Source organism: Aythya ferina (assembly GCF_964211825.1).
Source record: "Aythya ferina genome assembly, chromosome: 7".
NCBI classification, from domain to species: Eukaryota; Metazoa; Chordata; class Aves; order Anseriformes; family Anatidae; genus Aythya; species Aythya ferina.
Genome location: NC_140302.1, coordinates 4,457,274 through 4,480,322, shown reverse-complemented (window position 1 = coordinate 4,480,322; position 23,049 = coordinate 4,457,274). Strand labels below are relative to the sequence as shown.

Sequence of the window (23,049 nt, the reverse complement as noted above, 5' to 3'; positions counted from 1 at the left end):
CAGGTTGTGATTTTGTACTCAAAGTGTTGGCTGCTGGGCAAATGCAGATTGTTTTTTCGATGTCCACCTCTGCAAGAGACCGGCAAGAGTGCTGAGGCAGATCCGGATAGTCGCTATAGTCTACATATCACATTGGCAAAAAAAAAATAAATAAATAAATTAAAAAAAAAAATAAAAAACAAGAAAAAGAAAAGAAAATGATGGTCAGAAATGACCAATTTCCTTGCTCTAAAAAGACACCTGAGAACACCTTGACTCTATATAATGGGGAAGAAGGTCTGTATTTTCTGAGAATTACAGTGAAGATCCTCCAGGAGCTTTGTGTGGAAACCAGAAATTGATATATGAATGGTAGAAATGACAAATCTGTTTGAATTGTCAGCAAACTCATGTCCCGTAGCCTCTCTGAGGCTGACAGAGGTTTACATCCAAAGGGCTCCAGCTATTATCAAAAAAAAAGGTGATATCAGATATGTCACTGTAACTTCTTACCATGCTGTCACAAACAGGTTCGTAAAAGTATGCATTTTAATACTCTGATTCTTGCCATTAAGCTGATAAAGGAGGTACACTATAAAATACCAATTTGCTGTTGATTTAGAAGAACATAATATGTGCTTTTGAAAATCAAATACTTACTGCCTGTAGATATAATTATAGGTTTTACGTGCACTTTATCAAAGCCCAGTTTACGAAAGAAAAAACATTCAAAAGAAACTGTGCTATTATACTGATTGTTATACTTCTGCTGTGAAATTTCATACGTAAGAAAAAGTTTTGAGAAAAGACACAAGAACACCTTTTGCATAGAAGTTTTATTGTATTTCTTCTGAGTGATGCCTGGGAAACACCCAATGTACAGTACAGCAGCAGACTGTATGAACATGTGCAGTAACAGCCATAGTCATTGTGTGACATTCAGAGCAGGAAGACATTGTTTATACAGCTATCTTACAAGCAAAACACTTTACCTATTACTGGTTTTATTCCTATAAAGTCTATATCACATCTACCTAGACTTGCATAAATATCTTAATCTGTAGCATGTAAGCTAACAGTAGCTGTCATCGTAAAATGCATGCAGTTTGATGATATTTCTCATGATTCTATTGAAGTAAACCATACTGTTATCTACTTTTCACAAACAGATACTTATGAAAGATTAGTATTGAATTAATTTTAAGAATCAGGCTTTCACAGAGGTTTAAAAATGAATCCTCTTTGGTACAAAAACAAACAAAGGAATTTTGTGTGTGTATTTTAGAAGCTAGGAAATGAATGGAATTAATTAGCATAGAGTGTGCTACTAAACCAATATGACATATACCGTAGAAGTGGATAATGAGAAGCTTGGTAAGCACAGAAAGGATAACTAATTGAAATATGAGAGGGCAGTATCATTTTCTTGCCCTGTGTTACTTTGTATGTTTTTATGTTTGCCCAGGAATACATTATTATTGTTGTCAGTTGGTATGACTTTGTTTAAAAATCAGTCACAATAACTGAAGGGGTACCTACATGTAGAAGTCAGTGTGATTAAAAGCAAGAAGACTTAGAAGGAGCATCCAAATTCTTACCTACTTTAATATGGTAATCTACATTAATTTATGACCATTAGCATAAGGCAGTTGTTTCCAAAGGTAAGGAGTTTATGTCTTGTAGTTAAGGGTGAAGGAAACTCATTAACCTAAAGTTAAATTCTCAAAGTTAGATGTTGAGAATACTGCTGGGAACCACATAAATGCCTTGCAGGATCGTAAGATGTGCAGTGAAATTGCAAAAAAAGGAAAAAATAACTATTCAGCAAATCAGTAAGTAGATCTAGCATTAACTAATCCAGCCAAACATTGTGATATTAAAGGTAAGAAAAAAAATCCCAGTTTTTGCATCCCTGTATACAGAACTACTATTATATTTAAAGGTACAGTAAATTGAACAGCATCAACCCTCTTTCTCTTTTAGGTTATAACCTATACTGAATTACCTTGAGGCCACTGTTCTTTTGGTAAGTAAACTGTTAAAAGCAATTTTCTGGATGCTTCTGGTAAGGCTGGTTCAGTTGTGATTTGCAAACCTTGTGTAAGACAATATCAGTTGGATGTTTTCTATTCATATCATTATGCAGTGCATCTCTTGGCAGAAGCCTGCCAGGTATTCTGTGATTCTAACTCAGATTCTAATTTTAGAAGTGGAGACATATCAGAAGGATGAAAGAAATGGTAGCTCTTTTCTGTAGAAGGCTCAAATAATAATGTTGAAACATTCCCTCGGTTCCTGTTCCTTTTTCACCCCAAACAGGCTTTATCATTTAACAGGGCAACACTCATATGAGGATTGCCTGAGTGTTATGACAGAATTTTCCAGTCTCTAATTATTCAGGTGAAATGTACAAGTAATTTATGGGGCCTGATGTGTTTCCACTGAGATTAGTGTTTGTTCTGTCACTGACATCAATGGGAGAGGAGTCAGACTGCTCCAAAGAGTAAGTTATAACCACAACAATGAAAGCAGTCTTTCAGTCATCTACACAGAACCACAGTCTCTTGTGCTGTCTTCTTCCAGTTTCATCCAATGTTTCATCTATTTTTTTATTTTATGAATCAATAAATGTAAAATACCAGCATTTTGCTTTGATACAAAGGAAATGGTATATCTGAAAAATGTTATCAGTATTTCTATTAAAAAAAGTAGAGATAATCTCCAGACAAGAAATCATTTATGCTATGGATGGCATTTGTAAAAGGGGATTTGTAGTATACCTTTTTCGTAAAAAAGTTTTTGTACAATCTTGAAAGTGTCTCTTTAAGTTGGATTCCCTGCCTTGAAAAAATGAAGGACACTGAGTCTTTACTTCAAATTGTGATCTTTTCTGTCTTGTGCTGTATTATCCTTTGTACAATACTACCTTTTATAATATTGGCCTTTAAAATGACCTGGTCAACTTGCAAAGATATCCATCATAGAAAACAGTTAACAAAAGTATTTGTGTTTTACTATTCCCTGTATAGTTAATATTTTACTAGGTTCTCCTAGATTCTTCCTTTCAAATTTATTTATTTATTTTTAAAGTCAGGATATCTCTGCATTCCACAAGCACCCGGATTCTTTAATTTGCTAGCATTCAAATTTTAAAGCAGATCATGTATTGTTCAAACATAAAATACATGAGCTCTATCCGGAAGTGCTCACATGGCTGAGTAGGATCTCCTTGAAGTTACCATCATCTGGGAGTGCAGGCATTAGCTCACATCAGCCTTCATTCTGGGACAGGGTCAGTGCTACCAGACTTTATGATTGGTAAAACACACAGCAAGTACTGATATATAAAGGCTGACAGTTGTTCAACAAAACAAAAGTTTGATGCAACCTGTTATATAATATTGCTTTTAAAAATGAGAAAAAAAAATCAAAAAGAAAAACTGGAGATAATACTGATGAGGGCTCCTCTCTATAAAATCCAGTGACCTGGGGGATACAATGTCTGGCAATCAACAGAAACATGGATCAGAAGTAAATAGATTAAAATTTATAACCCAGAAACTGGGTTTAATGACTGAACAAAGTATCAAGGGGATATGCTGTTCAGTTCATTACTTTCTTTGGGCAAGTGAAGCAGGAGGAAGCCTGATTTGAGTTAGATACCAAAAAAAGAGCTTGACTGCAAGGTGTGAGATATACAGTCAGGGTTACTACTCCCAGCATGCACAGACTACAGGATCTTACCTGATCCTATAGGATTTCACTGTCGTGATTAAAAGGCATGTCTAGTCCAAAACATACCATAGAAAGGGATTGGACAATGCCAGTTTACTGTCTTCACCTAATCTGGGGCACTATGTGCTTTGTAAGATTTGCATTCCTACTGTGACCCTCTTCATTCCCTTGTTCTCTTATTTCCTTACTTTATTTCTTGTCTTTCATGCCTTTCTTCTCTTTTTTTCAATAAGAACCATTGAACCACTTGAATGATAAGAACCACTTGTCTGACTTACCAGAGACTTACTTTGCCATGTTGTTTCAGGCCTCCAACTAAGAGAGCAGTTGTTGGCACCAACTCAAGTCTGATGCTGGTACAGGTTTGCCAGATCTTTGTGTAGCCGATGCAGTGATGGACTGGACACGTTTTCCTTGGATTACATGTAAGAGATGGCACTAAGCAAAACACTGTTCTGACTTTTGCTGAACTTTTCTGGGTTTGTTCTCCCTCTTTTTGTGGATTGGCTAATTTGTTCTTCAGATAAGACAGGATTAGACCCTAGCAACTACAAATCTATCCATTTCCATTAGCTTCTTTACCTTTCTTTAGAACCTAAATATCCAAAGTATCTAAAAAGGTTGTTTATAGCCACGATTAATACCAACTGAACAGATTGTCACTTGAAATGATAGAAATGATGGAGGTATTTTGTTACCTAGTCTAAAGGAAAAGGAGATAAGGGACACTTACTGAAGGGGAAGCCATATTATAAACTTCATATTTTGAGTATTTGAACTTTTTCTCCTTCTGTATTGTAATAAAAGTTTTAAAAATAATTTTCATGGTAGTTATTTCTGTGGTTGATATTAAGTGGATGTGACATCTACAGTGTCTGCCTTTGTTAACTGCTTATTGTTCTCCAGTGACAGGGTCATACACGTGAATGCCTTTTGATTTTGGGTTGAGATTATCACAACAATGTATTACAGGCCGTATCTTTAAAATTGGATTAAGAGTCAGGCTAGTGAGTTGCATTTTGTAACCCCATAGTCTCTATTTCTGATTGCACATTTGACAAACAATGTCATACAGTGCAGTCCTTATACCTTAAATGGCATTGCACATCTAGAAATTCTGAAAGCAGAATTTTGTCCAGGCTACTTACAAAGAAATTCCAAAATCCTAAAGGAACTGAGAGGCTTCACTGACAGTTCATCTACGAATGCTTCTAACAAAAAAGAGCAAAATAAGCCTTGCTATTATTTGTGGGAACCCAGTTAATGTGAATTGCATGGCAATAAGGAAAATGTACTCAGAGGTTGTTGCCTTCTGTCTGAACTAGCAATGTATATACCATTTATATAAAATACAAGGATGTTCAGTATCTCTTTTCTAATTAGGTGTAGTGGCTTTCCAGTATATTTCGTTGTTTTATGGTGGAGGCCTTGAGGCCTCCTGCAAATTAAATCCAAGAGGGCTAGGTAGAGCCCTCTACCAGTGGGCTGAGGCAGCTCAGGCTAACGGTAGTGTAGATTAGGACCTTCGGAATTTTAGAGGGACCAAAACCAGAGTCACTGGCTGGTATTTTGAGCACCAGAGGCTTTGGCGTCTGTTACACACAACAGGACTTTAGAGGAAATCAGCTCTAGATGTTTAATAGGATAAAACATTCAATAACTTGGATGCCAAAATTATATTTCATCAGATAGACCCCTAATTAGAATGTCCTAGATAAAGGCTCATTGCTAGAAGCGGGTAAGGAGAGGGCACTCACAGATAGTCCACATTTTTAAAATACTTTCTAGAGACTCTTGCTTCCCAAGCACATTCCAATGAGGGTTTCAGTAGTTTGTCAGCAGTGTTTATGGTAGTCAGTGGGGTCACTGGCTCCCCAGGTAGGTAGGCTTGGGTTAAACGCTTTGGAGAACATCAACGTGATTGTTCAGTGAGGGGGCTAGAGGAACTAACTGAAGCAGAGGGTTTGACAAGCATAAATTAGGTAGCAGGAGATTGATAACAATTTGCTAAAATTGGATAAAAGGGAACTCCATAGAAAGGAAAGACTGTGTGTAGTGTTTTACCATGGTGCAACAGAACGAACTGAGAAACAGTCATGTCTGAAGGTCTACAGCTGGAGAAGAAATTCTATATCCATGCTGACATGGAATCTGTGATCAAGACACATGGTGGCAGCAGAAAAGCTTGGCAGTAAATCAATTAGTGGCCCATGGGCTAGGAGCGTGGTGTTTTCTGGTGTTAGCTGGGGGGGATGAACGCTAGCTGCTGTTATTTGTCCGCTTGCATATAGCATTCAAAAGCATTCACTCCGTCCTGCTGTCTGCTTGTACAGACAAAAAGAAACAATTTCTGTAGAAGTTCTAAGGCTTCTGAAGTTTTCCTCCTTTATATTAAAGCAGTGCCATTTTTAAATGAAAACAAAACTAGGATATCATTCCCATGCTCTGAATCTCACTGCTATGAGAAATAGTTAATATTTTACCAGCACTTTGGTGTGTCACCTTATTACACTTGCTTGAGATTAGTTTACCAGTCCCTCCCAATTATTCTGGCACTCTTTCCCTTATGCTGCCTCATCTGTCTGGAACTCTTTCCCTCAGGCCACTGAGTCACCTTCCCACTTTAAATGTTGCTTTCTTCATTGTAATTTTAAACTGACTGGCATTATAACATCATTTGTGAAAATGTATATGAAGATGCACTGCAAAAATTGCATCTGTAGATATTAATGAAGCTTAAAAAAAGATTTCCTTAGGATACAAAGTTATTGACAATTTAAAAAGAATATACGTATATAGTCTAAACACAAGCAAATTCATAATGTACAGATATAAGAATTCAAGTCATTTGATAGTATCACGATTAATTAAACATCAGTAGAATCTGAATCACTCTGTCTAGCTAAAGAACAAGAACTATTCAGGTAATGTAAGCTCATTTACCAAAGTAAAGATCACTACTGACAAAACTACTTCAGTACAGCAATAGAGTGATATATTGGCTGTTCTGTCCATATGGAATGCAAATAGTTGTGCAATTGTTGTGCAAATTGGTAACTGGTCCAAATGTGATTTTTTCTTAAGTACTTAAGACAGATAATGAGAGAAAGAGCAAGAGGAAAGAGAGGAGGATATATCTTTCCTATTATGAAACTAATACCTCTAACTCATTTCAAAGAAATCACCTGGTAATCAGAAATGGTTATGACCATTTTCCCAGGCCACATTTAATCCAGTGGTTCTGCTCATGCAGTTGTCCGTTTCAAGAACAGTCTAGACTCCAAACAGTCAAAATATCAATTTACCCAGTAGAAGGAGTCAAAAGATATATCACCGGATTGAAAATATATTCTGATCTGATAAACCATGTGTGTTACAAGCCAAGTTTAGACCAACTGGTACATCTGTGACATATAGTAATGCCATGTGCTAGCACACAAGTTATAAAAAGGAATTTTCTTTCCGCCTAGTGTGCCTTTGAAAATGCTTTTTTAAATGTCTCACTTCTTTTTGCTTTAGAAAGAATACTGGAAAACTTCAAATTGACACTGGAAAAGAAAATGCAACTATTATGGTAAGGTTTTTTTTGTTTAATATAATTAGTAAAGGCTTTCTAAAGCACAAAAATGTTTATGATACGCTTAATTGATGGAGTGGGGCTGTGAATGTATTAATGTTTGAATTAAATTTTAGATACAATGCTCTTAAAGTATATGCTTAATGTTAAATAAGGAAAACATAGTGAATTGGCAAAATGTATTTTGTAAAGAAATATTTGGTGGTTTGAAAATTCAAAGAGAACCTATGAAAAAAAGCCATCTTCATTAAATAGTTAAAACCACATGCTTTCAATTTTTGTACATATTTGTTGAAAAGCTCAGGGATTGCCTGTGTAGATCCAGTTGCATATTCACATTTGGGGTGTTTATACAACCTGATATTTTCCAAGATTTTGACATTTAGGTGACTAGAGGCAGTAACCTGGTCCTCTGAATCTTCACCATTTTTTGAAAATCAAGGTACACATTTTGAAGAGACTTATTTTAGAAAGTCTCAACCATGCTTATAACACACAAGTATCATATATGAAAACTGTTTCTACTGTATAGAGGGGATTTATTTTGTTGTGTATTGAGCTGTTAAATAGAATTTAAGGTGTTGGAGTGGATAGAGAAGTTTAAGTGGTCAGTGGAACAGGAAGGGGAGCCAAAACCACGGATACTATGTTGTCAGGGATAGAATTGATGCAAAATGAATTTTGGTTTGCTGACTGCTCTGCATTAAAAGGAGTATAAACATGTATATTTTCATACTTTGCATACTTAGTTGTAGTTTTGTACTCAGTTTTGTACTTACTGATGTATTCAACGCTCAACTAGGTTAAATTGGCATTATTTCAATTGATTTCCACTGAGAAACAATTTACCCATCTGAGATTTTGACCTACAGGAAAGGGCAGCAGGGAAAATTACAGCTTTCTCTTGGCCACTGAAGGCCAAGAGAGAACTCAGTGGGAAGAACTTCCAGAATTTTCCCAGCTTTAGGCAAGATAATAAAGTTTAAAAATCTAAGAACCAATTAATATTTTTATTCCCAAGAATAAGGCTAATAATAATAAGAAGAATAGTCTCCACCTTGCAAATATGGCTACTTCCTGTGCCCTTCCATGGGCTCCCTTTGATTATGTTCATGAAACTCTTAAGGAGGGATAACAGTGCTCCAAACAGTATTGTTTTCTCTCCTGAATTTGAAAAGCTTAAGGAAGTGTTTATGTATTTCCTATGTTATGTTCTTCCTAATCCTGAAATACTTGCTGTCTACTCATGTTGAGCAAGAGAAAGCCTTCAGTTCTTTTGGAAAGAAACGAAAATCTCTCTGGTCTAGATCCTGAGATGCAGGATTTGTTGCAGCCAAGTGTCTACATCAGAAAAAATGTGACAATTAATATATTATTGGCTTCAGGTTTTATTTTTTTTATGTTGATTACTGTGTGTCCAAAGAAATTATGGCAGAGACAAGCAATAGTCTGAATCTTTGATTTGAAACTTTATTTATTTTACAAGTAATTTAAAAGTTATGCATTTCCTGAAATATAGCTATAAATATAACTTTACTTGCTAATTCCTTGAGCTTTTGAGTTTCCATTTAAATTATGTAAATGCACATATTCAAAAAAAAAAAAAGTGTTGTCAAATGATATTTCTTTTAACTTGTGGTCTTGTTAGAAAACATCAGGAAAATTAATGTTATAACTGTTTTATTGTTATTGGAGCAAATAGTGAGTTCTGTATCCAGCCAAAATTAGCTGCAAAATGAATGGCACATAGAAACAGCTGTAAAAGTGTAGACTTCAGATTTTTATGTGTTGCTATTAAATATTCTAAACTAAATCTTAGCCATCAGATAAAAAGTTTGACCTGAAAGTTTGACCATAAGTTTTGACCTGAAAACACTGTAATCCAGAACCCTAGATTCTTAAGAGATCATTGCTGATATAACTCACTGGAAATTATGACTAGTTGTAGTGGTTATAAACAAAACGCTTCTCAGTTCATGTCTACTACAATTCTGCAGGGAAGCCAGAAGGGATTATTAGAGTTATAAACAGACTGTTTTAATGCTTATGATTATTATATGCTTGGAAGATAAGCCAAGCAGGTTTATAATGGTGATGAACTATTTTGAGGCTCAAACTTGAACAAGAGGCCAAGAAAAAATATAAAGATCACGTGTCATTCGCTTCGCAGGAAAAGTGATTTTTAATCCTAATACTGTTTACTACAAAACAACCACTTGGTCATCAGGTCAAATAAGAATTAATTATTAAACATTGCTTTCATTCATTTTATTTAAAAAAAGTTCTACTGAAAACAATTTGTAATATTTATACTGTTTGTTAAAGAGTGTTCAGCTGTCTGAGTCTGCCTCAAGCTTATCAGCAATTATAGTATTGTAATATTGTTTGTATTGAATTGTTTATATTTACAGAAGTTTTACTATATTGGGCACAATATTTTTTACAAGTCTAAAAAGCTAAAAGTTCTATAAGTTTACAAGCTAAAAAATATTGTGGAAATGTTTTGTGATGAAATTGGAGTTTCAAGCTGACTCCTGCCGGCAATCTGTATGGTTTTGGATGTCTCCACTTGGGTGTACAGAAGCTGCTATGTCTCAGTTTCATGGAAATGCCGTGTCCTTTCCTAAGAGGGTCTCAGGAATAATCTCTCTTGAATCTCCATAGATCCAAGCCCTAAGTTTACTCAAATATATGTCTATGTATGTTTAAGGGTCATTTTTTTCTGCTCTAGAACCCTGCTCAGAAGCTGGAAGTAACCCTGTATTGTTCTTTTATGAAAGTAAGGAAATACTTGTGTAAATAAGTATTACTTACTTACTTTCCCCCCCCCATTTAACACATGTTAAGTGGGGACTATCCAGTACTCCTCAAACAATCATTTCTCTTTGGGATCAATGATCATATTTAGTGGTGTCCTAGTGGCTTGTTGACATTAATGACAGGAAAGTCTTCATCAATCAGACATGGGTGATTAATCACTGATACCACCCTCCTTATCCAAGAAAAAAATGCCAGCTAAATGCAATGGAGGTTTGGCACAGGTGGCTGCTCAACTGTTTCTGCTTGAAAATGATATATAGTTGCTTTGGCCTCCCCTTACAAGTGTGAAGTTTTAAATTGAAGCCATTTTTTAATGCTGACAGAGCAAATAAACAAAGAAACAGTCTTCTAAAAACATTGTCCTCAGATTTTGTGGAGGGAAATAAGAGTCTCTAAATCACTCATTAAAAATCAAAACCAAAATTGTCAGCATTTTGCACAAGTCCAATGTCATCAAATAGAAACAAAAGATCACTTGTCTGCAGCGATTTTCCTTCCTAAATGGTAGCTTATTAACTATCGGGATGCAAGATCTCCAGAAACATGAGCATCCATTAAGTTTATCTACATATGAATTATGCACAGGGAAGCAATAGTGATCCCATTTTTTCACATAGTTATGAGGATTTGATTGCTCATCTTATGCAATTTACTTTGCTTCTCTCTCCAAAATGATGTGAAAATTTTTGGAACTCTTCTATTCCAGTTGTAAGGTTGAGACTTACATCATACGAAATTCAGAGTTAAGTTCTCCCAAGAACTCCAGTCTCTGACTGCTCACATATAATGTCTGTGGAGCCCTTTAACAACCTCTGCAAGAAAAATCTAATTTTCCACCTGTCCAAGAATCTTCATCCACTATGAACATTTAATCCATGTTTTGAACAGAGATCTCCTACTCTGTAGTTGATACAAGTGGCACAGGTTCTCTACCATTTTGGCACCACATTTCAGTCCATGCTATACCAAATATCAGTTGCTAACTGCACCAAAATAGATCTTAAAGTATCATGCCCCTCTGGGTTTCAGTAATACATATGAAATCATGAGTCTTATCCTGAGCTAAATCATGAAAACTGCAGACTACTGTGCAACCACCTTTACCAAACATAAATATCTGTTACGAAACAGTCCCTTATTATTGAAAGCAAACTCCCAACAGAAGCAGCAGCATGTAATTTGAACATACTGGTCACAGTTTATGCCTCCAAGTTAATTAGTTTATTCCCATTTATTCTTATTCTACCATAGGAGTAGAGAAAACAGCACATCCTGACAATCATGTAGGCACAAGGCCACAGGCTATTGCACTGAGCTGATGGCTGAATCCTCTGCTTCCTAGAGACACATGCTGTGCCCTCTGCTCTCCTAGCAATCAGCCCTAACATCCATTTGATGTTTTGCCTGTTGTGCCCTCTGATACTCAAATCAAAAATTAAAGTTTTTTTTTCTTCCTTATTTTCAAATTTCTTGCTGGTCCAAAACCTTTTCCTTTACTCTTGTACCCAGACACATCCATGCATATTTTCCCTCTGCTTTGATGTGTTATTTTAATTTTTCTCTCAAATCTTACTCCTTGTAAAGCCCAAGAAATTGGGTAGAAAGAGAGATGAACATCTGGAAAAATTCATTCTGGCTCAACAGAAAGAGGGGGGTTTATCGTGGTATTTCTGGTTCCCATATCAGTACTATTTTTTCTTCCACTCCCAGTTCTATTCCATTAACAAGCTTCATTCTGTGAATTGAGTGCCAGTCCCCCCCAACACATACACCCCTCTTAAGAAAAGAGGCCATCTGTGTTGTTTTCACCATTAGTTGTTCCCTCTGCTGTTTCCCAAGCCCCCTGAGAGAACAGATCCTCCCCCCTCCCTTCCATTTGCACGATCACCTTTCTTCCTTCACAACCAGGTCACCCTGTGGTTGGGATAAGAAAGGACACTAAACAATCCAACATGGAAATTTGCAAAGAAGCCAAGAGTGCTCACCATGAAGTGCGGGGACCTGCCTGTGTGTGAGCCTCAGCTCTGGTCCTCTCCTGTGCCTCTTTGTTCTCCTCAGTGCAGGCTGCTACCTTTCTGCGTGCTCTTTACGAAATAGTAAGAAGGCTAATTTTAGGGTGCTTCATCATCCTGCCGTGCAAAGACACAGTGTCATGTCAGAATCAGCAGCATGTGGCACCACTTGGAGCTGCTATTTTATAAGCTGAGGTTCAGTATGTTCTCAAATTGGTCTCTGCAGGGCAGAACTGACTCAATTGTTGATCTTGTATTTCTGGAGGAGTACACCTTAAAAATCAAAGTTCGGTATTTCAGCCTGACCAAATGCCCAGTTTAATGACATGGGCGTCAGTGACTCAGCATCCCATGCTTAAACAAACAAACAAACAAACATACAGAAGATTAGAGGTGAACTTCCTGGTGTGCAGTTAGTACCTGGCCTGCTGTTCTGTTCTTAGATAATAGAAAAATTCATGTAATAGTGTGAAACACCAGAGCAATAGGAGGAGAACGTGTCACATGCGGGAAAGGGCTGCACTCCTAGCCCTCTGCGTGGGATGCTTGAAAATGTTCAGCATCTTCAGCCCCAACCTGCAGGCAACCAGGCACTTGTGTGGCTTTTGCCACCCTGCCAGGAAATGGGGTAGTTGCTCTGAGTCCCAGCTGCTCTTTGTGTGGGCTTGGGGATATTGGATCCACGCAGAAGTTTGTGAGCACAAGAGCTGCATACCTAATGCAAAGGTCAGGTTGTTCCCTTCATTGTAGTCTTCCTGTCCAGCATTCATGGTTGTCCTTCGCTGCTTTTCCATTTTCTTCACATCTGTCATTCTGTGAATAGCATTCTTTTGGCTGTTTTAGCTATTTTGTGGCCTGAGGGGTTGAAGGGAATGAGGTGTTGCAGCCTTTTGTTCTTGCTTATCTTATTTGAAGGTATGACTCCTGTGCGTTTAATGAGAAGCTCCCTTAATTAGATGCCTCAGGTTAGACACAGAACTTGCAGTATTTTAGATTAAGTATTTACTGATTTACATTCACAGTAAAAAAAACTTCATTTTTTTCACTACACTGCCGTCAGTTAATAAAAAATGGGTAAGCACATGTAAATTTGAGCTCACTAGAATCACTACAATGTGCAGGGTGGGCAGAGCGAGAACTAAAACATGCTCAGCTATAAAGTAGCAGAGCGTATAAAATGCGTACGTGTGAGTTATGTCTGCCTACATAGGCGCACATTCATTAATTCGCTAACACCCAAATATTGATCTTGTGAAAAATATAAGGATAAAACGGAAAACTGAAACAGCATAAAAACGTCTGTGCATACCTTATTTGTAAGGCTATTTGCATGCTAAAGCCTTTCCTTTGTCTTAATCAAGAATGCTCTACACACAAAGGCTGCTCACAAAGGCTAGCAATTTCTCACAGCAAAATGCTGACATCTCTAATTTCGTGTTATCAGCTGTTCTGGACACACATTTCTATTTTCCATAGACTTTGACATATCAGAGTATAAAACAAAGGGGTTTGAAATGAGGAATTAATGTTTAAAAACTATGTACTGAGTGTTGCCAGGAGAAAATGGAGGCAGAGAGCAGAGTCCATCTCTGTATTCACCATACAGAGGTTTTATTCTATAACCCAATAGTCTAAAGAATATGTAGATTAACTGAATAATGATTTCCAGTATTAAAACACAAGGTATATATTAGGTAACATTCCATATGTTTATTTCATTTTTATGTTGTCTGAATAGGTGATTAACTGGAGTACAAATTAAAAAAAAACAATCATACCGACAGCAATCAGCAGGCAGTAACCAAGCACTGCTATTTTAATAATGGCAGGACAACTGTAAAGAGTTTCCTGCTTGTTATGACCATCAGTAAGAAGGCTGAGCAAGTGTAATAAGAAGTCCTCTATGCTAAGGCACTTCTGAGAAATAAATCACTTCCCTGAAGTTGACTAAATTTACACTTCTTGCTTTCACTGGATTTTGCATCACTGCCAAATCCTTTTTTATTTATTTAATTTAAGTACTAGAACGGACATTGGGAGTGGTGAGGTGCAGGCCTACTCACCCACAGTTCTCTTGACTGCTGGCACTGCACAACCACAGTTTGACAGATTTGATGCCAATGGATGCAGAGTTGGTTGTACTGAGCAGCAGGGAGGCCAAGCAGTGACAGGCACGCCCTTTCCCCCACCCCTGCATCTATATCTTTAGCCCCAGTAAGGAAGGGGCTTTCTCAAGGCATTAAGATAAGCAGGATACAGCTCATTTGGCACAGGAAAAAAAAATCTCAAGCTGGGTAGTGAGTAGAATAAAAATACACTTTATAGTTCGTTTATAAAAGGCATATTTGAGTTGTTTTACTTGCATTAATGTGATATAGGAACTAAAAAAACATTAAATGAAATAGCAATTCTGTTACACGAGGAAGGTGAGATTTGTAGGATAATCTTATGTATTGTTTCATGCTTTATGTTTCTTATTTAATATATTTTATTTAATGTGTTAGGCCAGTTATCAAAATAATTTTATATACAGTAATTGCACTGGGCTTATTAATGTTATCTTCAAGTACATGGACATATCCCCACATGCTGGTCAGAGGACACATTGCACAATGAATGACTTAATATTTAAAGCCTCCTTCACGGTGTAATTATTCAGTTACTGTCCTGATGGACAAGGCTCTCAGAGAGTTTGATTTTTGGGTTGTCCTGTGTGGAGCCAGGAGGTGGACTCAGTGATCCTTGTGGGTTCCTTCTAACTCACAATGTTCTGTGAGATATCAAAAAAAAAAAAAAAAAAAAAAAAAAGGAAGTGCAGAAGATAATGAATAAAATCTTTTCCTGTGTTTGCTACGTATAACAGCTGCTGCTAACTTTCTAATCTTGCAAGCAGAAGGGAAAAGCAAATTGCTTGCATCCCTCCTTTAACCAAGGCTGTGTAATTGCTGCCCTGAAAAGTGCTGCATCACTTAGGCCGTGTCAGCCGTGCAGCTATGCCACTTTCTCTGGGGATGGATTTCACAGTTCTGCACGGGATCCTTACTGACCAGTTAGAACCACAAGTCCCGTGGAGTCTCAGCTATGTAGGTACACAAAGGAACAGCTCATGGCTAGACCAAGACATCCAGTTTGCCTTTTCTTTTTTTTCAAAGAAAGAGGCAAACAAGCCCTCTCCATCAGGAAGGGAGAGGCTACCAACCCCATCACCTATCGCCTTTCTTACCGCGCTCTGGGAGCGCATCGCTGCGGGGCACGGCCGGGCCCGGCCCTTTGGGCTTGCCGAGCAAGGAGCCTGTGCGTGGCTCGGGGTCAGCCCCTCACACGGCGGGCAGGGGCTCTTCCTCCCAGCGCCGAACAGAACCCCAGGGAAACGGAACAGCAGCCGAGGGGATGCCCCTGCTGCGTTACCGCGCACAGCTGCATTTCAACGCGCCCGCCCTGCCCTGCCCTGCCGCCGGTAACCGGAGCGCTGCCGTCAGCCGCCCGCCCTCACGCCTGCCTCTCAGGTGCAGCCCCGCAGCACGGACACCCCGCGCCCGCCGCCTCCGTTCGCCACCAGCCAGCCGGGAGCTGCGCCTCTTCCTCGCCCCACGGCCCCGGGGTGCGGAGAGCCCCCGAGCAGCGCCTCCGGGAGCAGCTCCCGGGCCGCCTCCCCTCAGCCGCCCGCGGCCTCGCGCCGCCCGTTAAACGGCCGCGGGCCGCGTGACGTCACGCCGCGCCGCCGCCGCCGCCCCTGAGCACGAGGCCGGGCGGCGGAGCGGCCCCGCCCGCGGAGCTTGCGCCTGCGCAGTCTGCGCCGGCCGGGCCCTGTCAGCGCTCCGCGGCGCGGCCGCTCCCGCCCTCAGCGCTGCCCGCGGTGCCTGAGGCGGCCGGGCCGGGCCGGGCAGCGGCGGAGCGCAGCGCAACGCAGCGAAACGGAGCGAGGCAGAGCGCGGCCGGTGAGTTCCGCCGCTTTGTGACGCGCCGCCGCCCCTCCGCGCTTCGAGCGCCGCCGCCCTCGGGCTCCGCGGGGCGGCTGTGGCCGGCGGGACCGGCCGGGGGCAGCGGCGGGGCGGGGCGGGGGGCGGCGGGGCAGGTGCGGGCCGGCCGGGACCGTTACGGGCGCCGCCGCCTCGCAGCCGGGGAGCCCCCGGGGAGCCCGGCGCCGCCCCGCCGCAGCGGGAGGAGGCCCCGGCCCGGCCCCGCGCAGTGGCCGCCCCCACCGGGCCCCGCCGAGCTCGGGGCCGGGCCGCGCGTCCCGCCCTGAGGGAGCTGCGGGCCCCGGGCGGCCGGCGGCGCAGCCTGCCGCTCCCTGCGGCCAGCCGGCGGGGGCGGGCCGGGGGCTGCCTGCTCCTGCCCGGTGTCAGCGCCGGGAGCCGCTCACCTCGCCTCGCGGAGCGGTCAGCAGCCTGCAGCTGACAGGGGGACGGGGCTGGCGGGACTGCGTGCGAGTGGAAAGCGCTGCCGGGATCTAAGGTTAAAGTACAAAACTTTTTTGGTGCTGGCTCTTGAAACAAACAAACCTTCTGTGGGAAGTATAGACAAGAAACTTTCCTCTTTTTTATTTTTTTTTCCCCAAACGGAGATCAGTCTTGAATCAGTATAATCATACATCTTTCCTAACTCCTTGTATTGCAGGTTGAAGCTTGCGTTGCACTTACAGATCTGTGAAAGTTGCTGTTGCATAGCTATGTCTTAACTGAAGACATCTTCGTTTTGATGTCCGCTTCTGAACGTGGTACGATATAGCTAGGGAAATTTTGATCATGCCTCATCTCCTGAGATAGGTAAACAGACTGCGATATATTTTAAGCTGTATGGTTGTTTGTTTTCTGTGAGATCATAACAAGAGGCGCCTTTTTTACTGTATCTGTACTTATGCGAAGAAAAATAGTTCATCTTGTGCTGGCAGGAATTCTGCTGTTCTTTGGTTTACGTAACACTTCGGTGCTAACTGATGTCTGGCTTCTCCGAGCAGTCTTATATGTAGGCAATTTATATACGTTATGGAACTGCGCAATATAAGATTGAGTGCATGTGTTGTGCATTGCATTGCAAATTATGTTACTTGTGCAAACTTCCTTCTAATGATCACAGATGAAAATTTACAGTGATTTTGCACTGTATTGCACTGATTCCTAAATTGCTCTGAAAACATGGGGAAACTTCCTGTTGTGGAAGTGTGATACAACTACTAGTAAATATCATCGTAAGCTCTTTGCCATCTGGAATACTGAAAATGAAAAGGAAGCGTAGCTTTGTATCTTCTCCAAATAGGTACAAAGTCTGTCAGTATAAATACTGTTACTTGCAGCCTAGAGGTGTTAGTTAGGGATGTGAGTTAGCAGGGATGACTCTCCCTGTGTGACTTCCTGTTACTGCAGCAGTAACTGAAGCGCTAGCCTGTGTTCTGGTTCAAGATTGGGGCTAGCCTATTTATGCTCTTTTGCTGTGTAAGTTCACTTGACTCATACTTGTTTAAATATAATGATTGACACATCATTTTATTCTTTGTGTTGTGTAACTGGATTGATCAGAGCTGACCAATTTTTTCCAAGCTGTGAGTCAAATGTTGTTTTTGGGGCTCTCGGCAAAGCCATACGCAGAGCTTTCTGGAGCCATGCAAGGCCTCATGGTAATTAACTAGCCTGTACTGTCTCCTTAGAAGACATTTGAGGACTCTTCCTCTGGTTGGCTAGAATTGGTTGTGATTGTCATCTAAATAGTTCTAGATAAGGAACTAGAGAAGCTTTACAGTGAATAATATTTAAAAATTTTGAAACAAAGTGATAAAACCGAAGACCTGCACATCTTAAAACTGAAATTTGAAGTGGGAAGGAAAGCGTCTTACTGCAATTAATGTAAATGTTGTCTGAGAAAGTAAATCACCCTTCTGAAAACTGTTCACTATTTTAATATATGGTTATGCTGAAAGTGAACGTGTGGTTTACATGTTATATAGGAGATAAACTTTGGGGACAATTCTGAAAAACTACATTTTCCTTTTCTTGAACAGCTACACACAAGGAAAATTCTAGAAAAGTGAAGCTGGAAGATCTGCAATCAAGACCATAAACATGTTGTGCTGGGGAAACGCATCATTTGGACAGCTTGGGTTGGGTGGAATTGATGAAGAGATTGTTTTAGAACCGAGAAAAAGTGACTTTTTCTTAAATAAAAAGGTCAGAGATGTAGGGTGTGGACTGAGACACACTGTTTTTGTCCTGGATGATGGGACTGTGTATACATGTGGATGCAACGACCTAGGACAACTAGGGCATGAAAAAGCCAGAAAAAGACCTGGTAAGTTTACAAGTAATCCATCGCGGAGCATTACGTGTTTGAATGATGTGCTTTTTGTTTCATTATGCTGCATCAGGCCCAAGGCTGCCAGTGTTTTTGCCTGTGCGGAACTGTATGCACAGTAGTTCTTCCAAGAATGGGCATATTTTAAACTTTAAAGGCATTCCCTTGGATCACGTGGCTGTGTCCCTGTACTTTTGCCTGCCATGTAGGGGGGCAGTGCCGCTAGTTTTTGTTTCCAGCGTGGAACCCCTGCACTTGGGGCTGTGTAGGCCTCGTTGGCTGGCTTTCCTCCCAAGGGGAGGTGACCTGCCTCAGTACGTGGATTAGCATTGCGCTGGGCGGATGGGTTTGGCTACTGGAGTACGGTGGAAATGAATAGTTGGCATGCCACAGTCGAGAAGCATTCTGTGTATTTTTAACAGACCAATATATGATGCAGAGCAGTTCTGATTAAAGCAGCGTTGATTTATTTTCTCTTTTTAAGAACTAAAAATAAAACTTTCGATAAAAGACTTGTACACATAAAGTGTTGTAGGAATAGGATTTGGAGAAGCCTGAAGGACGCAGTGTATCAGTTCTTTGGACTTTCTTATTCCTACCTGTGTTATATGTGTGTTTCTGCTCCTTGCTAGTGCAGTTTGCTAGCAGACGTGGGTAAACATCTTGTAAGGACTGCAGAGGAGTGTGCACATGGGCTCTCCTCAGAGCTGTGCATGTGAGTCATATCTGCAAGCTACTGAGAGATGGAGCAGTGCTTCTGACAGTATTAAAGCATCACGTAAGCAAACTGAAAAGGCTTAGTAAGAGTTCATTCTATTGCTACGATTGCAGTTTTGCAAGTTAGTTGGCACAATAATTGATACAAACAGTTCAAATGGAAACAAGACAGTACCTCTATTATGCAATATTTTAGTAGTTCTTTGTTCAGAGTTTGGATTTTAGTGCCAAGTAAAGATTTTTCTTGTAGTTTATACATAATGTTTAGAACTGATTTGAATTTCTGTTGGGAAGCAGTAAGCGCATATTAAAACTGATGAACTGAATCCTGCGTAACCCTGTTTCATGAACTTGAATAGAAACTTGTCAAACTTGCTCTGAACACTTGTCATCACCCGGGAAATAATGCTGAATTGTCTTTTAAATGTAAAAATTACTCTGAGAAATCCGACTTTTATTTTATTTTATTTTATTTTATTTTTTAAAACAGCTCTGCATGAGCTTTCACATGTAATAGGCAAATACCCGCTATAAATCTTCTTTTAACATGCTCAGACAGCAGTCTTGAGGGCTGTAATGTCCTCCTCTATTTTTTTCTTAAATCCAGAGATGACCGACCATACTGTTGAATGTTACGCTTTGGGATAATTTTAGTCAAGAGAGGTTCACTATCTTTGCAAATGGGTGGAAGTTCTTTTTGGATGTATGTCTGCTAACTAAAGATACTTTTATCACTGACTGCTCGTCTTTGCCCCCTCAGTGTCCCCAGTGGTGCTGTTTAGCTGTTACCTCTTTCCTCCTCTCAAAGCTCTACTTGCCACAGGAATTGGTTTCTTAATCCATATTAGGCAAAGTCAGTGTGGCTGCTTCAGCAGCCAGTGAAGGTAATCAGCACTAATGTGCATGGTGTTGCCTGAACTGGAAAGCGTGTACATGACTTCTTCCACTGGCAGAGCTGGGGAGGCCTTAATGCGCTAAACAGTGTGGGTAACCTCTTTAAGAAGACCAGCTGTTAGCAAAATGAACTTCTGTCTGCTGCTTTTTTAAATTCTGTTTTGGAAACTAATTGTCTGCTATGTTACAGATATCAGTAACTACTGGTTTGAAACTGACTTAGGCTGTGCTACGCTGTGTTTACAGAGCGTGTTACATTGATGATACACAGGCATTTCCAGTGGAGTGGGATTCTCAGGCAGGAATAGAACATGTTGGAAAATCAGACATAAAATGTCCGGGCAGGCTCTTATTTAACAGAACTGTTGAAAACTCCAGCTATAATGACAGGCTCTGATGATATTTTCTCACCTTTACTGTTCCTGAAATGCAAATGTTAGGCTTCTGATCACAAGTCATAAGCACAGTAACAAATACATTCAAAGGTACTCAAAAGTACTGATGCAGACTACTGGGAAAAATCACAGGTACCTTAGTGTTTGCTTTTCAGAGGTGTGTAGTATATATCCAGAACACTAAGCTTTAGGATCTGTTTCTACAGTAATTTGCATTATAAAGAGCACATTGTGTAGCTAATTGCAAAATCAGTAGGTTTAGTCTTTAATTTGCCCTGCCTTGTTTTGCAGGTTGTTTTTTTGTTGTTGATAATGGATAAGTGAATTTAATTTGTTTTCCACTTACAGAATGTCTACACGTGTAGTCATTTGACAGTAATGCATTTGACCATAATTGAGTTTCTTTACTCATTTTCAGATGGCAAAGTTAGAAGAAACAATTAAAAACCACAGAAACTGCGGATTTTGTGCACTTTAGTATGTTGCTGCTCTAAGTTAATTCCAGAAACTGTTTTTGTTTGGGTGTCACATTTAACTTCTGCTAGGATAGCATGTTTATAATTTTAAATTAAAGATATTTTGGCAGAATCCTAGGGTTACGTTGGTGTCGTTTTGATGGATATCTAGCAGACAAATGACTGTAACTGTCATGGATAATGTTAGTTTATTAGTTGCCTTTTTTCAAGAAGAAACAACAAGCAATTAACTTCTTTTCTTGTCTTCTTAGAGCATGTTGGTGCACTGGATGCCCAAAATATTGTAGCTGTATCATGTGGAGAAGCCCACACTCTTGCACTAAATGACAAGGGTCAGGTATATGCCTGGGGTCTGGCTACCGATGGACAGCTTGGCCTGCCTGGAACAGAGGAATGCATCAGAGTGCCCAGGTTAAAAGCGATAAGTATATAATGAAGTTATTTTCTTTGAAAAAAATGTACTTAAATCATATTGGTTAGGTTTTTAAAATTAAAAATACGCATTAGGAAGTGTATTTTAGCATTTTAGCTATGGCACGTGCATGCCTCAGGCTGTTTATTTCCTTTCTCAAAAAGGCAGCTTATGTGGGAAGTGCGGCGTGGATTTGGTTGGTTAGTTTTGTTTGTTTTTAAATTGTCATCTCCTGAGAGTGGAGGTTATGTTGTAAAAGTAGTATGGGTGGTTTTTTGTTTTGCTTTTGACGTAAGAAAAAACACAAGCAACAGTTCCTCAAAACATGAGTAATTTATAACTTGGCCATGCCTATCTGTGATGTGTAGATATGGAGGATATAAATAACAGTTAACCCTTAATAAAGGTTACTTATTGCTGTGTCAAATCTAAAAGTCCATAGGCCTTTTGGAAACTCCTGTTTTTCTCATAAAAAAATGAAAGCATTCTAGATTAAATGTGGTTTTATTTGCAACTTGTTGATAATATTGGGTGATATTTGCCAGCTTTGTAAGCAGTTTTAACTCAAGTTAATGTTAGTATCCTGAGATAGAAAAAGTCAGTCAAATTTTAACAGAATGTAATTCAGCCTTTCTATCAAATACTGATGTAAAGAAGAGTAATACATCATAAAACCTCATTTCTTTTGAACACTAAAAAGAAAGAGCCTCTCTTCTTGCTTCCTGTATTCATTGGCTCCATTCAGCTGTGTGACATCTCCTTCCTAGTCTCTCTAAAGTACACGAACCTCCTTAATTCTTCATTATGTTTTTTTTTTTTACTGAATTAATTAATTTGAAATAAGACAACTTGTCATTAGATGTATTAGCAAAGAAGCAGTTTTGACTTAAGACTTTGCTAAATAGCTGTAATTAAAGTTAGAATATTTAAATTAATTTCATATATACTTCAGTGGAAAGGATGCACTTGCTTTGTTACCCTTTGGTGTGACTTTAGATTTCATACCATGACCTAGTAGCTTAATTCCTTCTCTGTTTTCTTATCCCAATAGAAATATTAAAAGCTTATCAGAGATCCAAATTGTGCAAGTTGCTTGTGGTTATTATCACTCACTTGCACTCTCAAAAGGTAAGCAAGATTCTTCTGAAGTTTTGTGTAGTTTCTTACCTGGGAATTCTGAAGTTTTCAACATTCCACTGCACTGAAACTTGAATTTAAAAAATAAATTTATGAACAAAGGTAGTGTTTTGGTTATTCTGCTTTCTTTTTTTCTTGTGCTTTTTTGATTATTTTTTTTTTAACAACATCTTGCTTTCAGGTAATTTCCTTTTTTAATTCATCGTTGTTTCTCTCCTTGTTCCATCTCTTTCATCCTGCTAGCATACTACTTTGTCACTAGTCTTTTATTCTAGCCTCTAACTTCAAATTATTGAGGTTTGCAGGCAATGACTTCCTCATCTGCTTTTCTATTGCAAAGCCTCTATTTTGTTGGTGATTCTACAGTTAAAATGAAATGTCCCCTTATAACCCACGTTTTGAAAGTTCTAAACAAATGCCCCCTCAAAACTTTTAGGGGGGCTCTGAGAACGTAATTATTTGGCCTCACTTGTTTGTCTAACAAATACAGCTGTCTGGAAATGAAGACAAATGTGAATTTAAACTTGGTTTGTGTTTGTTTTTACTGTGACAAAATAGAGTTGGGCCAGCACCCACTTCTTTGAAAGTGGGTGCTGAACAGGGTGAATTT

The 23,049-nt window shown here is 39.5% G+C and overlaps 1 protein-coding gene and 1 long non-coding RNA gene across 6 annotated transcripts in view; both read left to right on the top strand.

Annotated features, from left to right (window-relative positions):
- LOC311439379 overlaps positions 1–13,002 on the top strand; it is a 54,050-nt gene extending 41,048 nt beyond the window's left edge. The window contains exons 3-6 of the long non-coding RNA XR_014694694.1: positions 1,963–2,005; positions 4,022–4,139; positions 7,234–7,288; positions 12,020–13,002. This is a non-coding gene — a long non-coding RNA (uncharacterized lncRNA). The remainder of the gene's footprint in view (positions 1–1,962; positions 2,006–4,021; positions 4,140–7,233; positions 7,289–12,019) is intronic.
- A 2,913-nt stretch (positions 13,003–15,915) lies between these two features.
- HERC4 (HECT and RLD domain containing E3 ubiquitin protein ligase 4) overlaps positions 15,916–23,049 on the top strand; it is a 33,765-nt gene continuing 26,631 nt past the window's right edge. For 2 of the 5 annotated variants that reach the window (XM_084525039.1, XM_084525035.1), the window contains exons 1-5: positions 15,916–16,061; positions 16,741–16,889; positions 18,119–18,405; positions 21,142–21,301; positions 22,354–22,430. In XM_084525039.1, coding sequence (XP_084381165.1) covers positions 18,180–18,405; positions 21,142–21,301; positions 22,354–22,430 — 463 coding nt within the window. In that variant the 5' untranslated portion in view covers positions 15,916–16,061; positions 16,741–16,889; positions 18,119–18,179. Of the gene's footprint in view, positions 16,062–16,278; positions 16,579–16,740; positions 16,890–18,118; positions 18,406–21,141; positions 21,302–22,353; positions 22,431–23,049 lie in introns of those variants that run through there. The other 3 variants (XM_084525037.1, XM_084525038.1, XM_084525036.1) reach the window with 3 other exon arrangements.